General features: G+C 37.1%; 4 protein-coding genes across 6 annotated transcripts; 1 reads left to right on the plus strand and 3 right to left on the minus strand.

Moving 5' to 3' along the window:
- Positions 1-1,209: 1,209 nt before the first annotated feature.
- LOC103318709 (peroxygenase) lies at positions 1,210-3,093 on the plus strand. Its single transcript, XM_008220126.3, has 6 exons — positions 1,210-1,494; positions 1,613-1,762; positions 1,872-1,957; positions 2,042-2,136; positions 2,378-2,503; positions 2,588-3,093. The coding sequence occupies exons 1-6, from the start codon at positions 1,380-1,382 to the stop codon at positions 2,739-2,741; spliced, it is 726 nt and encodes a 241-aa protein (XP_008218348.2). The 5' UTR covers positions 1,210-1,379; the 3' UTR covers positions 2,742-3,093.
- Positions 3,094-3,522: 429 nt separating this feature from the next.
- EMB2171 (Ribosomal protein L14p/L23e family protein) lies at positions 3,523-5,287 on the minus strand. Its single transcript, XM_008220127.2, has 4 exons — positions 5,128-5,287; positions 4,585-4,869; positions 4,034-4,075; positions 3,523-3,746 (listed from the first exon to the last, which is right to left on the minus strand). Exons 1-4 carry the CDS (start codon positions 5,138-5,140, stop codon positions 3,664-3,666), a joined length of 423 nt encoding a protein of 140 aa, XP_008218349.1. The 5' UTR covers positions 5,141-5,287; the 3' UTR covers positions 3,523-3,663.
- A 374-nt stretch (positions 5,288-5,661) lies between these two features.
- On the minus strand, positions 5,662-11,653 carry SUVR4 (SET-domain containing protein lysine methyltransferase family protein). 3 transcript variants are annotated; one of them, XM_089055552.1, is made up of 11 exons: positions 11,504-11,653; positions 11,216-11,408; positions 10,513-10,569; positions 10,170-10,429; positions 9,213-9,555; positions 8,251-8,924; positions 7,614-7,879; positions 7,160-7,226; positions 6,954-7,004; positions 6,420-6,522; positions 5,662-6,100 (listed from the first exon to the last, which is right to left on the minus strand). In XM_089055552.1, the coding sequence occupies exons 4-11, from the start codon at positions 10,350-10,352 to the stop codon at positions 6,093-6,095; spliced, it is 1,695 nt and encodes a 564-aa protein (XP_088911678.1). In that variant the 5' UTR covers positions 10,353-10,429; positions 10,513-10,569; positions 11,216-11,408; positions 11,504-11,653; the 3' UTR covers positions 5,662-6,092. The 3 variants fall into 3 exon arrangements, with proteins under 3 accessions (XP_088911678.1, XP_088911680.1, XP_008218350.2); XM_089055554.1 differs by lacking the exon at positions 11,216-11,408 and having other exon boundaries at positions 11,504-11,641; XM_008220128.3 differs by lacking the exons at positions 10,513-10,569; positions 11,216-11,408.
- A 2,702-nt stretch (positions 11,654-14,355) lies between these two features.
- LOC103318712 (uncharacterized) lies at positions 14,356-16,616 on the minus strand. Its single transcript, XM_016791319.2, has 2 exons — positions 16,214-16,616; positions 14,356-16,069 (listed from the first exon to the last, which is right to left on the minus strand). The coding sequence occupies exon 2, from the start codon at positions 16,051-16,053 to the stop codon at positions 14,800-14,802; it is 1,254 nt and encodes a 417-aa protein (XP_016646805.2). The 5' UTR covers positions 16,054-16,069; positions 16,214-16,616; the 3' UTR covers positions 14,356-14,799.
- Between the last annotated feature and the right edge of the window lie 144 nt (positions 16,617-16,760).

Below are 16,760 nucleotides of genomic sequence, written 5' to 3' on the forward strand. Positions count from 1 at the left end.
CCACGTAAACAGCAAAATTGCACAGGACAAAAGAAAGCCCAAGTATGAGCAAAAGACCTTTAGCACGAACTCCGATTTTTCTTTTTCATATACAATAACTCTCCTACATATTCATACACATTGTAGGATTTATTACTTTCTTTATAAAAAATGATTTTTTTTTCTTATTTAATTTTTTAATAAGGTAATAAGAAAGTTATGAAGAAAAAAAAAACCAAATATGAATAAATTAAAAGAAACATAAAAGGCAATGCATATAATAAGGATAAATTTGGAATACAAAACATAATTTGTATGATATATTAATAACATTGTTTTAAGTGTAAGGATAGTGACACATGTCATGAGGAAAATAGAGAAGATCCAAAAAAAAAAAAGATTGCTAGCATTCCCCATTACTTATTATTTTTTCTTTCCAACAGTTACTTATTGATATGTGCACCTGGGTTTTTTTTTTTTTTTTTTCCAAATATATGGTGGTGGTTTTGGTGTTGTTGTTGGGGATGTTTTTTATCTTTGGGTGCAGTGAAGACAAAGAGAGAAGTCAAGGGAGGGAGAAATGGGTGGTGGTGTGATTTGTGAGGAGGGCATGAGAGGCTGGGATTTGGGTAAGAAGGGCTTGGAGAGAGAGAAAAAGATTTTAATTTATTGTTATAATTATTATTTCAAATTTTAAATTATTTTATTTTATTTTAATATGAAAATGACCAATTTGCCCTCATATTTAACAGCAAATTGGATGAAATGTTGAGAATTTAGACGGCATAGAGAAATTGGAGAAAAAAAAAGTTCATATCCTTAATTTTCTACAAATAAATAAAAAGAATAAGGGGTAAATCAAAAGCTAGGTACAAGTTTAGGGTGCGAATCACTAGCTAAGTCTTATAAAGTTATAACCCAAAAATAAAATAATAAACAAACAAATATTCTTTTTAGGTCACAACACATGGGGCCTAGAGGCCCAAAAGAAAAACTATACCACAACGAGTATGGGTTCAATCTTCATAAAGCAAATCCAAAATCCAAGCCTTTAATTATCATTGGATAACCCAAATTGACATTGAAATAAATAACCATTACTTCTTTTTTTCGCAAAATAAAAATTTGACTCATCTGTAATCGACAATACAAAAAGAAAAAATTTGTGCACAAGTGTCAAACTGCGACAAGCACTGCGAGTCACTTGGAGTTTGTTGTGCTCAATTATCAGTTTCTTACCACTTCTCAAATCCTTGTTTGTTTGTTTAATTAATTAATAATTAGAGCAGGGTTGATTGTCTGATTACAAATCACAGAGCATATTAAGTTCTTGTGCACCTAAGGACGTACTCTGTAGGTATCTGAAGCTGAGTGAGAGTTTGAAAGAGAGGGAGAGAGAGATGGCAACTGAGGAACAGGTATCGAAAGAAGCCATGGCAACAGTGGCTGAGAAGGCACCAATCACCGTGGAGAGGAAGGTCCGCAATGATCTGGAGACCAAGCTCCCCAAGCCTTGTAATATTAGTTTCAGTTTTGTTTATTTAAATTACTTCACTTGTTTTAATTTTACCTTTTAAGTTGTACAAAAATTAGCAAAGATTAATTTTTCTTATTCTTCTTCTTCTTAATTTAGACATGCCTAGGGCTATGACTGCTCCTGATACGGAGAACATCAATGGCACATGGGGACATAAGCATTGTAATATGTCTGTGCTTCAGCAGCATGCAGCTTTTTTCGACCAAGACAAGGATGGTATCATCTACCCTTCCGAGACATATAGAGGTAAGCTTAGACAGCTATAAATCAATCCATCAATTTCCAAAATTTCTAAGTATTAGGTTTTTTGTTGTCACAACACAGCAACAGATCTGACTTGAATTAGTATTTGCAGGATTTCGTGCACTCGGGTTTAATGTCGTTGCTTCTTTCATTTTCATGGTTCTTGTCCATGCAGCAATGAGTTATGCAACTCTGCCTGTAAGTTAGGCAATGCTTTTTCTTTTTTGTAACTTTTAAGAGCCAACTAATCAGCTAAAGGCTAATTCCTTTCTTCTTCTGCAGACATGGATGCCTTCACCTTACTTTGCAATACACATCGAAAACATACACCGGGCAAAGCATGGAAGTGACTCAGGGGCCTATGACACAGAGGGAAGGTGAGATGAGAATACTTGATTTGCTCATACCTAATAAATAATGATGGATGGATGGATGGATGGATGGATCATGGGTAGTTAATTGGTAAAAACCAATTCGGGCTTTGCATGGACATTAAATTGTCACATCAAATTGCAATCCTGTTAGTTCTTCTGGCTTCCATGCCAGCATTTTCTATCTTTGGCTAAAAGTTATAGCTACTGCAAGCTTAGTATATGTTGTCTTCCATGCATGCTGCAGGTATATTCCGGCAAATCTTGAGAACTTGTTCAGCAAGTACGCCTGTACCGTGCCTGATAAGCTCACCTTCAAGGAGCTTTGGCACATGACTCAAGCTAACCGTGACGCCTTTGATTTCTTTGGCTGGTCTCTTTCTATCTTCCTCTCTCGAGCACACGCACACACCCGCGAAAACATAGCATAGTTAATTCAATTCTGATACTGTTGCAGGATTGCAAGTAAACTGGAATGGGGAGTTCTGTATGTTCTTGCGAAAGATGAACATGGCTACTTGGCAAAGGAAGCGGTGAGACGCTGTTTCGATGGAAGCTTGTTCGAATACTGTGCCAAGTCGCAGAAGGGTGCTGTTGGTAAACTGGGATGAGGAGGAGAGCGTCATAGTTTATGACCCGTTGGTTTGTGTTTGTATTAGTTCTTGAGCTTGATAGGCGATTTCTTTTGGTCTGAGATTTGATAGACTGATAAGTGATAATAGAGAAGGGTCTAAATAATGTGACTTCAAGGAGATGGATGAACAACTCCTAGACTTTCAGTTGATCCCACTCATTTAAAGCATCAGATTTTTCCCAAGCTTGAAACTGTATGATTACTTGGCTACATGGCTAAGTGAGTTCACACTTGTGTGTGTATACTTTGTTTCTGTTTGTTAATCAATAACAGCATTTTCCTCTTCGCGAATTAAAACACAGACGGTAGATGATTATCTATATAATCAATCCGCATTATTGGCTAACTTATAAAACCATCATAGACGAGATTACAGCCCTAACCACAATCAACAGTAAACCAGTCTCATGTCTCATGCCCCATGATTTTGACTGCAACATGCAATGCTATTACAGTAGCTCGCTTGTGCCTCAACAAATTTCTTAAATTAATTTTGTCAGTTTTTCAACTTACGGCACTTTTGTCCTTTTTTCCAAAATTTCATGTAATCAAAAAGCATGCCTACTAGAATCCAGAGGGGTAAACCAACTCAATGCAATAGTTTTTAGTGTAACTCCCCAGCCACCAACAACAAATATGGCAACTAAGCTCCAAGTGAAAATGAGCACAAATGGAAACCACTTATCCTAAATGATTTGGCAATGCAATCATGCAGAAATTGTGCAACTGAAATAGACCGATAAGATGAACAGAAAACATGAAAATAAATGGACCTACCGAAATTTTGAAGTTATTAAAAGAAATAGGCTCCCTTACAATCATAAAACAGTCTACATGATAGTCAAACTAATATCCGTAAAATGAGAAAAAAAACAATATAAATAAGGGAATTGAAAAACTTAAACAATGGCATTGGCTGCACTTGCAATCCTTGGCCACAGATCAGCGCATTCCTTTCCGATAGGTCCAGTGATCGCAGAACCTATGACAGCAAGTGAAATGAAGAACATTGTTAAGATAATGGTCCTACAATGTTGAGACTAACGGCAGATGACTTAACTGCATTTCAGACAGACCAATATTTTCACATCACCTGAACTAAGACAAGCCTTACTTACCACATTCTAGGACTTCCAAGGCTACAGAATCAAATAGTTTAAGCAAGCAAGCAATCATGCATGCACTATATTAAACCTCCAAAACCACAATATAGTATATTCTTATAGTGAAGTTATTAATAGGTGACACTATTATAGAACAGCTACACACCTTTCATTTCGCCCTTTGGATTTACGATGACACCAGCATTATCTGCATCCCAAGAACAATCACGGTCAGAAACCTTGAGGAGCAGAATGACTTACATCATAAGAGCAGATCTTAAAATACAAAATACTTCAATTTTTAAGATAAGTCAAACTCCAACTGCAATGTATCATGTCTAAAATCTTAATTTTAAACTCTCTACAAAGTCCAAAACAAAATGGTCAGCTCCATTGGTATAATCATACAAACACAAACAGAAAAGTATATGATCATTCAGAGCAGCCACCCTAAACAACCGACCAATTGCCCACAACCAGTGCACAAACAATATCAAGAAAAACTATGGTGATGCAGGATAACCTGGATATTACAAAATCCACATACCAAACCAGCTTAACTATATAACAGGACACACCAATTACTTCCACATCAATTAAAGCATTCATTTCAATTCAACACATAACCAATCAAACACTTTTGTGTCTTCTAAACAAATTCATATCAACACCCCAAAAAAAAAAAAATCTTTATCCAACATAAAAACAATAAATTACCTTCGAAGTACATGAAAACACCGTCCTTTCGGCGCCATGGCTTGCGCTGGCGCACAATAACAGCAGGCAAGACCTTCTTACGGAGATCAGGCTTGCCTTTCTTGACAGTTGCCATCACCATGTCACCAACACAAGCAGAAGGGAGGCGGTTAAGGCGACCCTTGATTCCCTTTACAGAAATTATGTAAAGGTTCTTGGCACCGGTGTTGTCTGCGCAGTTCACTGTGGCAGCCACCGGCAGACCCAGCGACATCCGGAACTTGTTTCCGGCAGACCCTCCACGCCCTGCAATTCAAACAAATCGAAATTAAACAAATTTATTAACTTTTAACATAAAAGAGAAGAAACCCATCAAGCTGTGATCTTTTGGAAAGAAAATCTCGGGTTAGAGAGGAATTAAGGGTTGATCCATTTTAGTCAATTTCCACCTGCACCATGTTTGGTTGCTGAGGAAAGTATAACTCTTTGGACCAGTTGAGGCTAGAGATTGAAATCTTAAAAAACCAAGAAATACTAGAGAGAGAGAGAGAGAGAAAGAGAGACCTCGTTTCGACATGGCCGCGAAACCAAAGAGATTTCAGATCTCAAGACTGAGAAGTGGGCTGCGATTTTGAGCTCCGGAGTTTAAATAGAGATGGCTAGTCTAGGGTTTTGTCCTGTACACAACTTTTCCTCGCAGTTTTTATTTTAGACATTTTCCTCCTGCACAGTTCGCTATTGTAATTGAACTTTTTATTGGGCATGTATAATTAAACAATTAAATTCTAATTTTCTCTTATGGTCGATGCTTCAAATTATAATGTTAAGGCTTTTTTCAAATACAAGCGATAATTTATTTTAAATTCATTTAAATTACAGAAAGGGATATTCAAACTCAAGTGCAAAATGTAAAGCACATTAGCTCTAATCAACTCGACTAAGTTCATGTCTGCATATTAATGTTCTTTTTATGTGTGTTTTTTTTGGGTGACATAAGTCATCGCCAAACGTGAGACCTAAATTTAGCATATTAACAAGTGGAATGGTATCCAACTTGAGTTGATTGACCACTGAGACTGTACACAACGACTTGCTTACTGAGGGAAAAAAATAAATAAATAAATAAAATAAAAGAAAGAAGCAAAGCATGATATTTGGCTCATGTCTTTTCCACCACTACAGACAGAGTCGGTCCCTTTCAGGAGCATGAAACTCAAACCTGAAGTCATTCCTCACTTTTCAACGACAATGGGAATTTGGATGATGAAATAAGTCAAATCAAGTTGATTACAATGTTCCCACAAAAACGCACAGAATGAGATAACATTACAAGGATCCTGTTTATGATCACCAGTGTGGTTCTATGGCTTCTACAAAATATCTCTAATCTTCTCCAACATTCTGCCTAAATTTTCTCGCTTTCAACAAAATTGTCTAGTTTTGGGCCTTGGCTGCTATGCTTCATAACCATCAGCTACCATATCACAGAGTCAAGTTAAGCCAGTTTAAGGTACAGCCTTGGTCACTGCTCATCTAACTGCAAAAGCAAGCCATTAGTCAAGTTTTTATCTTTTCCCCGCACATGAAAACAGCCATAACTACCAGCAACAAAGACGAATTAAGTACTAGATAAACTGAAAATTTTCATCACTGGGGAGGAGTTGAGTTTATAGCCTCAGAAATTAGCATGGATAGAATGGTCACAAGGAACCCAAACACCAAGTAAACTATCACCCGCCCCTCTTTATAAAATAAAAAAAATAAAAAAAGACTTTGTCACAGAGCCTGAAAACCCTCATAAAAATAATTGCTACGAATGCCTTTTTTATCATTTTTGTAAACTTAGTGTTGCCTACCTTTTCGTCCTTTCTGTCTTTTGCCCCGACAAGCTACACTTCTGCAATTACACTGAAATGCCTCAATAGGATGTTCTAGATCATCAAAGTCAATCCCATAATCCTGCAAAAATATTTTGCTGATCATTTTATGAACACAGAAATTCAAACTTTCCAATAACTCAATATGGAACAGTTGGCAAACCACTCATAATGGTACTGGATGAAATTGCATGTAACTTTGCGGCACTGGACTAGAACAAGTGTATTTCATACATATAATAAGTAGTACACATACCATTATACAAAATGAAGACAAATGAAAAACTTTCACTGTGTGACATCCAAAATAAACCCCAGTGGTAGGTCGTCTAATGCTCAACTCTCCCACAACGCAAACTCAAAAATTCTCAAAATTGCTAGTGGAACTTAGCAAGTTCCCAGTTGGGACCAACCTACTGTAATCCCAAAATCAAAGCCATATTCTTTTCTTTTCTTTTTCTCCAATTGCCAAGAAGAGTTTCAAGTAGTAGAGAGAAAAGCAAGTTCACTCACCCACGTCAGCTCTTCAAAATCACTCACTGTCCTGGTTGTAAAAAAGGCAAGCTGCATACAAGGAGCGCAAAGAAGATACTCAGAGATGCTTCTCATTCACAATGTATAATCACAATCAAACAGAAAGCGTTCAAACTTTTGAATGTGTATACATAGTGTCTATATGTGTGTGTAAGAATTCACATAAGAAGCAACCAAACCCATACATGATAATAGTGACGGTCAGGAGTCTCCACTTGAACTGGGATATCAATCAAATTTGCATCACAGCATCTGGAATTATAAAGGAAAAAATAATAAAGTAAGAAAAAACAGGGAGCAAAATGATTTAAAATTTTGAATGCACGCATAGCAATTGACTAGAGTCATATGATCTTTGTCTAGATCAATGAATATGACAATTGCTCCTAATAGTTAAATTTAATGTAAGAGGTTCCACTTGTTTATTTGACTCGGTAGGAATGAGCTAACTAGCTGGCCACTTATTATGCCAAGATTCCTCAGTTCTAAATTATATCACCGAAATGACCTGCATAGGCAAAGATTAAAATGCAGGTGTGTGTATACCATTTATATATACACGCATATAAAAATGGAAATATGACCTCCTTAACCTAAGACAAAGACAAAAAGGAAAATGCATAAGCATTGAAATATTACCTATGATTGATAAATCTTGCAACATTTCCATGAAATGTTGCATCAAGACAAAGTGCATCCTCATCCCTCAAAACTCGCTCTGATCCCCAATCTGCATCTAGTGTTACAGGGTACGTATGCCTCTCAGCTCCACTGCTGTGCGTATTTCGCTCATATAACTCTGTATTGGTCAATATCTCCCCAACATATTCACACACAAATGTCCCCTTCTGCAAGACCTCTAATGTTCTGACACCCCAGCCTTTTCCTTCAGGAGTCAAGAACACCTGAAGCATATCAGAACAAGATGTTACTGGTTTATTACAACTTATAATGATCTCCGTAAAACAAATTATAACATCTAAAATGGCATGTTATTAACAACGTAATTAAAAAAATACCATTTCATAAGGATTAACAATGAAAACAAATTTAACAGAGCTACCAGTGTTCGTTGTTAATAGCCAATCAATGGATGCTTCAAGAAGATAGTACAAGATTAAAAGAGCAATAAGTATGGCATTGCGCTCATCTAGAATTTCTAAGCAAAGAAATGAAAACCCTGGTGAAATAATGTGCAGCTTCAGCTAGTAATCAATTAGCCAAATAAGATATCCAAATTGAAAGTTACTAGTAAAAGGTACGAAGTCAAAATAACCTGTAACTTGCAGGAAATACCCCTTTGCACTACCCGGTTTCCACACCACAAGTCACATCCACATTTTCTCCAGCATTCTTTAATAAACTTTCTGATGTGGTGACCTTTGCATTTTTCAGGCATGTACTCATTCTTCAACCTCTCATGGGGGCAGTCTTGACAATAAAAAAAATTTTGCTTATCTGGTTCCCTCATGCAAGCCGTTAGAAAGTCTTCTTTTAGCAGGCCTTGTTTTGTGTACACAAAATCCCCACCGGTTTCTTGAGCGCATGCACATGGAAATTCTGATGAAAGACAATCTCCTGAACAACCAATGCAGCAGTCTTCATCCGAAATACGGGCCAGTGAGATATTCACATTGGCATGTTGGTAAACGATATTATCTGGAATATAATTGAACTTCGGGAGAGACTCATTTCCAATTTCATCTGCCAATGATATTTTCACTTTTTCGGTAGATTTTGATATGTCATCGAGAGATTTAATTGGCTTCTTTCCCTCACGAGTGATAAGACAGCTCGAACCCATACCATTTAAATCTACCTGAGAATGTTCTATTCTACAAGGTCCCTTACTTGGTCCTGAGACATGGAGGGCATCCCGACCACTTGTACCCACTTCGGAGGACGCTAAGGATGTGACAGAGTTACCCCCAGTTGAACCCCCTGATGAACCTGGAAGAGTTAGACAGTAGCATGCTAGGTGGTCAGAAAAAATCCAGTAGCAGCTAAGGCTTCAATAGGATGGACAATTGGGTACACATGGGAAAAAAAGATGTCATCATATTTATGGAGGCCCTGTTGTCGTTGTTTTGATGCATCTAACTATAACTTTTACCAGACCAAAAAAAAACTAGAACTTTTGGAAGCTCATTGCAACCCAAGAGAGAACGAGAATAAAGGAACAGGTTTTGACAATCTTGTAATAGATAATAATATCATGTAGTGGCAAGACAAATATACCTGGACGTCTCATTGGAGCTGGTTGTGCAGAAACTGGAACACAATTTGTGGATTCCTCTGTTTTTGGAATCAGAAAGTCTTTCTTGTGATTACCACGTGAGACTGCAGATGATGTGGGATTGTTTCCTTTGTCACGGGACTGTTTGAGGGGAATTTGAGAACTAGATCCAGCTCTGCCGTCTCTTAAACAAGGTTCAGAAGACTCCATGCTTGCCTGTCGGCTGACCATTCTTGAAGGAATTTCACTTTCTCCATGATCTTCGTCATTAGCCAAATGCAGTTTTTTCGTTGGTCTTTCAGACCCACCGTGCCCCATATCAACTTCTCTCTTATCTTCTTCTCCCTATTCCAGAAAAAGATAAAAAAGGGTAAAGGGCAACCTCAACAATTGCATATTTTATTGCAACTAGTATACAAGCTAAAAGATAGTCACACTAGCTGTGCACTTGGTCCACTGGAGTTAGACATCGTATGTGACGAGACAACTCATATGTCAATTTATGATGTAACTTGTAAAGCAACTGGTATGTCCCACCAAAAACAGAGGGAGGTTGGTTTTCAACGTGAATTTTTTAAATCAACTACAATTGAATTGACATTTTTGTTTAATTCATTTTCTAACAATCTAAGCTTTTAAATTCAATGTGATCTAACATCAAAGTTATAATTATAAAAGGTTCTCCAATCCTCCAATCTTTCCATCCCCATTGCCAAATGTCTTAATTTACAAGAAATAGGATGAACTTGAATCTATTCTTCGCTTCATCACGTGTAATTATAAGTTAAACATTGAGAAGAATTTAAGTAGATATACATTAATAACTCATTCCTTGATAGCTTAAGTTTTTTAAGTCCCATTGTTCCCAATTTTAACCACTGTCATTAGTATATATATTAATCTTCCAGTTCCCAATAAAGGCATAAATTAATAAAGTAATTAAAAAAAAATTGAAATACCTTATTATCCTGAGACTCAAAATATGCATCCACAAGAGTCCTGTAGTTGTCTTCTTCAATAAGCTCCCAATTTTTATCATACACAGCCAGCAAATTCTTCAGAACTGGTTTGACCAATCTATCAGGGATTCCCAAGGCCCTCGTCGCCTTAAAGGCTTTCAAAACTCTTGGGTTGTTAGTCATGGCCGATGCAAAAGTTGATGAACACTTAATCTGATACTAATTCAGCGGCCTCTTGTTCTTCATGTTCCACACAGCATCTGCACCAATTCGCGGGGCATGTTAGATAAAACCCAAAAGCACACAGCCCATGAACTTTTTACTTGAACAATAGTTTACATGCCTTAGTAATCTCGCTTCCTTTGTCCTGCAATACTTCAATGTTCAACAAATACCAGTACTGTTTATAAAATGACAAATCATCTTGATCAAACTACTAAGGGACTCATAAAATACATATTAAGAAATAGGAGAAACTAATCATTTTTTATACGGTAGGAATTCAACGAATTTATCATGTCAAAATTAGATTGCTCATCGTTAACACTATTCTTATTTGTGTTTTATTTGTGTGAGCGGGTCATGTTATATTTGTGTTCGTGTCAAGTAATGTTCAGCACAAATTCACTATCTTCGTATCGGTTCGAATCGTGCCAAATATAACAACTCCAAATTCTAGCATTAGTTTCTCGACCAGAAAAACAGAAAATAAAAATAACAAAAGAACAAATATTTCCCACAAATTTCAAATAGTAAACAAACAATACAAGTGGAAACCCCACCCACAATAATATCATGACAGCAACACGAGACTCTGTTAGCCAGTGTATAAACATAATATTCTAATCAACCACCGTACTATAAACAATCAATATTATTAAAATACGGACATAGGGGAAGGAGCATTTTATTATTTTTTTTTTCGTTTTTCGCCATGAATGGTTCTGTTTGGCTGCCGAGAAAATGTTGGAAATCCCAAGTTTTTTCCTTTAGGTTTTCCACGCAATAGACAAACCAAACAGCAATTACGAGCAGTATAAACCCACACTAACAAAAAGCTCCGCTTGGGTCGCTGAGAAATGTAGGAGAATAGAAACACCGAAGTTTGCTCTTAGCCACGAACATTCGCACCGACGCACCAAACGACAAGTATAAGCAAAACCTTCATCTTTTAGGTCTAACAGTAAACAAATTTTCAATTCAAAAATGCAAGCTTTAAGCACCCCTACTTTTCAGCTTCTGACATTGTAACAATATTTTAGAGTTTATCAGAGACAGGTTCTAAATAAAAAATTAACACTTGAAATTTAATGTAAAAGAGGAATGCTATTTACCTTCTCTTCTTCTCTTCTGTATTTGTATTATTTTTATGAGTTAAAAGAGCGCTCCATCTGCCATGGTGGAAAACAGCGCTGAGAAATAGTCTGGGGGGTCCCGTCTCCTCTGCATTTCTCCTGAGTTCTTCTGAAAGAAAATAATAGTGCTAATAACGGCGGCGTGGCGTGGCGTGGTGTGTGGTCCTTTTGAATGATTTGGGGGGTTTAGGGCCCGACCTCGAGCAAGTAGTGCTTGCTAGCCTTTTGCTGCTACTTGCGGAGTTGGAACTCCTCTTCGTTTTTGGGTTTGAATTTGGTGTTTAAATACTCTTTTTATGCAATGGGTCTAGCCCAATAAAAAAAAGAATTGACTTGAAGATTAGAAGTTTCAAGTTCAATTCTCACTCATAGTTGTGTGTGTGAGATAAATCTTCATCTATTGTAGTTTAAACTATTGGTTTACACTAAAAAAAAGGGAGTTTTACTAAAACACCCAAAATGGGGGCTTAAATTATAAAAAAATTCAAGCATTATTTAAACATATAAACACACCCAAAACCCATCATTACACACACTCAAAATTCATTTATAAACACACTCAAAAAGTTGACTTTTTGGTTAATTTTGGGTGTGTTTTTATGTTTAAATAGTGCTTGGGTTTTTCTATAAATACATGTCTAGGATTGGGTTTATTTATAAATTTGTATAAATAAAAAACTCTTTTTATAAAAAATAAAAATAATTATCCATAATACTATTAAATTTTAGGAACGATGCTTTAAGCCAAAAAAAAAAAACAAAAAAAACAAAAACCTTCAAATCTTGGTCTTGTATTTTTTTAACATTGTATTAACATGTTTAATGACTTTTAATCATTTTGCATTAGTATTTTATTGTGAAAATTTTGAAATATTTATTAAAATTTGAATGCACTTGAATTCAGTGTAGATAGAGTATTGAAAATTATAAGAAAATCTTGTGTCAAAATTAGAGAGAATAAAACAAAGTGACATATCTCGACAAGGAGTAATGTGAATAACCATAAGAGTGTCTACAATCACGCTCTCTATTTTTTAGTTAAAATTTAGCTAAAAACACACAAAAGTTATTTTATGAGCTCTCTGAAAAATTTGAACTCAAATCATACTATCTAATTTAGAGAGTCATAAATACTAAAGTTATTTTTTAATTCAATATGATTGGTCCATCTCTATAAAAAAAAAAAATATATATATATATATATAATAGTTATCATTAATTAAAAGTTTAAATTATGAATAAAATAAAGCAGCATTAAATTATAAGGAGTCACTAGGAGTCGTTTCTCTCTCCTTAGATTTATGAGCTCCTAGAGGTCTTCTTATTTTATGAGGTGGATAGAGAGCAAGGTTGGAGTTGTATTTTTCCAATTTCTCCTTAAAATTTGTCTAAAAATGTGGTTTAGGGAGTCCATTATGGATGCTATAAGTGGACAAATTAAGTATAGGAGACAAAGGGAAGTAAATCATGTGTCAAATTAGTGAGAATAAAACAAAATAGCAAATCTCGACAAGGTTGATGAAGAATAAATATAGGCGGTCAAATCTAACTTTAGGAAGACTTTGGAAGATTAATGAAGTACTTGTCTATATGTGAGCAACTGCAATGAATAAATTATTTGGCCCTAAAATGTAGAGGGTCGGGGATAGCAAAACATTGCTATCTTGGTTCCAAGTAAATTTTTTTCATGAAACAGGGTAGTGTTATAGTAATTATGAGTTATGAGTTATGAGTTACGAGTCTCCAAAAAAGTTATTACGAATGCTAGATACTTTCTCCCCATGGCGGATCTGGGTGAAGGGCAGGGTGGGTGCCCGCCCATCCAAATATTTTTTTATTATTTAAAAACCTATACATGTTATATGGGCAGCCCAAGTTTAAAAGCTTAAAAGCTTACCCAATATACACACACGCCCATCCAACTTCAAAGTGGTCCTAACTTTTGTCTCTTTTCCTTTGGTACACCAACTTTTCTCCCTTTTCTCTCTTCTATTCTACAGACCCGCCGAGGACAACAACAACATCCTTTTATCCCTCTTTATTTTCTGCATGTTTCTATTATACTGGCTGGGCAGTGGGCAACTTACTGGCTTGTCCTCTCCTTTCTATAACAAGTAGTAATTTCTAATTCTCTCATTTTCTATATATCTTTAATTATAGTTTTAATTTAAAACTTAATATTTTATAGTTTTATTTATGTATAGATGTATTTGAGGGTAAGACTTATTACGTCCCCCTAACTAGGTGTATCTTTTTCCTGATTATTAATGAAATTCACTCGTGAAGTTTAGTATGTAAATTCCGCCCAATTGGCTTTTCATTTTTGGATCCGCCACTGCTTTCTCCTCTTGTACCTCTTATTCAGTTTGTTCAATGTGTATTCAACTCGCAGATAAATATATGTATTTAATGTGATTCAAAACTTTTATTATACTACAAGAAAAATATTAGTAATTTGCATTGAATATTTAGATTTATGTGTGAGTGAAATACTCATGAAACAAAACTAAATGAGGAAGACAAGAAGGAAAAGGCAAAATGTAGCTAGCATTGTTCTAATACCGATAACATATTTTATATAAAGTGATTCTAAAAATTAACAATACAATACTATATAATTATTGAAACAATACTATATTTTTATGATGAATTATTAATAAATGGAAAATGAGAATTGCTTGAATCCTCATATTTTTTGTTTAAACAAATATAAACTTTAACTAAACACAAGTTACATGTATGTTACATTCACTTAGAATCCCATAAAAGAGAATTGAGACAAAGAAAAAAAATATACATTCAGCAATTGAAAAGATTAATGCCTCTCATCCTTTTCAATCTCCCAATGGCAATTAAATGATAAGGCGAAAACAAAATTAAAGATAAAATAAGAAAATAATAAACATAAGGGGAGGGAGAGAGAGTACGCTCTTAGTCTTAGCCTCTAACCGATTTCACACACCTCTTCTATTCCTCTAATTCTACGCCCCAGGATTCTCCATCAAATTCCAATTCCAAGCGACCCAATAATGTTCATACTCAGTCTTGACAGCTCCAATTAACAATCTGTGCATCATCTTTGGGCCGCTAATCACATTTCACCTCAGTTTTGACGGTAAAATAAAATCAAAACCCAACCTATTTATTTAAGTAAATATGTATAACAAAACCTTTGCGGCTTTGCAAAACATGTGATGAACATCAACGTCAACAAAATCAATGTCGTTCACCACAAAAAATGAGGGAAGAAAGAAATAAGATGTCGTTTTGACTGTCTACCGTAAGTATGAGGAGTCCTCGAAAGTCATATCAGATGTGCCGAGATGAACCTTGCCACTACTCTTCTTCTTAGTCTTCTTACCTCCGCCACCACAAGAAATTGAAAGCTCGCAACCTAATGCAAAGCACGAAAACAAACTTCTGCCACTGCTACGGCTCCGGCGACTCTTCGGCGGTCGGTTGGTGAGGTCGTGAGACGACTGGAGCAACTTCGGATGTTGACTAGTATTGTTATTGTTATTGTTATTGTTCTTGTTCTTGCAGTCGTACACTGGGGGCAGCTCTGTCCGCCACCTTTCGATCTTTGTCTTTAATCCCTCCACGCTATCCTGGTCCGTCCATTCATCCAACAACGAGTTCCGTGCATCACCTTGTGCCGCGTGGCGCACCACATTGCCTCCGCCATGGCCAAGTGGATATATCCCCTTGGCTATGGCGGCCGCAACCACGGATGGCGAGGGCCCCACGTCAGAGCAAATGGACCCACCCTTTCCCACTTTCTGCGCAGAGCTAAGCTCAGAACCGTTCACAATCGAGCTATTGCAAAATGAACCTTGAGGTTTAGTAGTTTTTGAGAAGCCCCCTGTAGCGGCATTGCAAATGGAGCTCGAGGCTTTGCTTTTGGAGAGCCCGTCGCAGACGGAGCTCGCTGGCCGGCTTTTCGAGAACCCGTAATCGCTACCCGTTCGATCGCTCTGGGATCGTTGGAAGATTATGAATTTGTCTTGATCCTTGTAGTTGGGGTCGTGGTTCTTTTGATTTGCCCCCTTCCCTTCCATCAAATCCCAATACCCGACGGCAGAGGAGCTGAGCTCGCTGTAGAGCGGCATGCTCCGCATGGTGTTGTCAAGGAGGCCGAGGCCGATGTTGAGAATCCCCTGCGGGCGGCCGGAGGGGCGGCGCAGCTGGATCGCCATGAAGCGCATCTTGGACTTGTTCTGAAGATTGTTCACCACCACGGCAGCCGTCCCGATCAGCACGTCGCGGAGCCACGCGGAGGCGTAGATCTCGATCATGATCTTCGACGTGTCGTCCTTGAGGAACTCGTCGTCGACTCGGAAGACGAACTTCTCGTTCCACGTCGGGTTGGTGTGGCCGTTCTGATCGACACGTGTCGTCAGCTTGCGCTTCGGGTTCACCCACGCGACGGCGAACGTCCGCATGGATTTGGACGCCGGGTAAAGATCTTGCGCCGAAATCAGATTGATCTCCAGGAGCTGGAACGACGAGGCTAATGGTGGTCGTGGCATGATTTGTAATTAATTGCTGCAGCAATCACAATAACAATTATATTAAGAAAGTAATTGCTGCGAGCAATTAATTAAAATATTGCGAATGGCAGGCTGTTTGGATATAATAATACTGATGAACTATTTTTATGAAGAGGATTAGGCACCCGGAAGAACGTACGTGGTCAAACGACAACGACTGACCGGCCGACAGTCGTGACCGGCCTCCGGGGACGTACGTATGACTAGTAGGAGGAGAGGGACGTGCTGCAGTGAGGAATGGTTTGTGTGTGTGTGTGTGTGGAGGCGAGAGGCTTTTAATTGAAGGCGTGTTGTTAGGGAAGTTTGTTAAGCATCAACGGTTTTAGGACCGTAATTTTCTGAACAAAACCTATAATTATAAAACTCAACACTCATACGGGAAACAAGACAACAAATAAACTATCCGAATGATGCTGTTTTTCTCAAATTTAGAGTCTTTAGATCTGTTAACAACTATCCCAATGAATCCGAATCACAGCGGGGGCAGCTTTCTGTTCACTGACTCTCTTCTGATTAAGAAATTAATTAGAAACTTCTACACCTCATCTCTGATTAATTATATATATATATCTGATTATTAGGTTGTTAATTATAAATAATTGTGTGAGAAAAACTGTTGTGCTTTATATAATTAATTTATAAGCAAACCTCTGTTTATGCTACCTACGCACGCAACCTGTATAATT

The sequence above is a fragment of the Prunus mume genome, linkage group LG1 (genome assembly GCF_029339155.1).
Source record: "Prunus mume cultivar Tortuosa linkage group LG1, ASM2933915v1, whole genome shotgun sequence".
NCBI lineage: Eukaryota > Viridiplantae > Streptophyta > Magnoliopsida > Rosales > Rosaceae > Prunus > Prunus mume.

Bases quoted from the DNA above. Each gene is read 5' to 3' on its own strand.
- LOC103318709 (XM_008220126.3), top strand. From the start codon at position 1,380: ATGGCAACTGAGGAACAGGTATCGAAAGAAGCCATGGCAACAGTGGCT. The intron at 1,763-1,871 runs GTAAGCTTAGAC...TAGTATTTGCAG, and splicing joins CCCTTCCGAGACATATAGAG to GATTTCGTGCACTCGGGTTT. The intron at 1,958-2,041 runs GTAAGTTAGGCA...CTTCTTCTGCAG, and splicing joins TGAGTTATGCAACTCTGCCT to ACATGGATGCCTTCACCTTA.
- EMB2171 (XM_008220127.2), bottom strand. The intron at 4,076-4,584 runs GTAATTTATTGT...CTTGGGATGCAG, and splicing joins TGTTTTCATGTACTTCGAAG to ATAATGCTGGTGTCATCGTA. The intron at 3,747-4,033 runs GTGTGTAGCTGT...TTGCTGTCATAG, and splicing joins TCCAAAGGGCGAAATGAAAG to GTTCTGCGATCACTGGACCT.
- LOC103318712 (XM_016791319.2), bottom strand. From the start codon at position 16,053: ATGCCACGACCACCATTAGCCTCGTCGTTCCAGCTCCTGGAGATCAAT.
- SUVR4 (XM_008220128.3), bottom strand. From the start codon at position 10,352: ATGACTAACAACCCAAGAGTTTTGAAAGCCTTTAAGGCGACGAGGGCC. The intron at 9,556-10,169 runs GTATTTCAATTT...TTTCTGGAATAG, and splicing joins TTGAGTCTCAGGATAATAAG to GGAGAAGAAGATAAGAGAGA. The intron at 6,523-6,953 runs GTGAGTGAACTT...ATATTTTTGCAG, and splicing joins ATTTTGAAGAGCTGACGTGG to GATTATGGGATTGACTTTGA.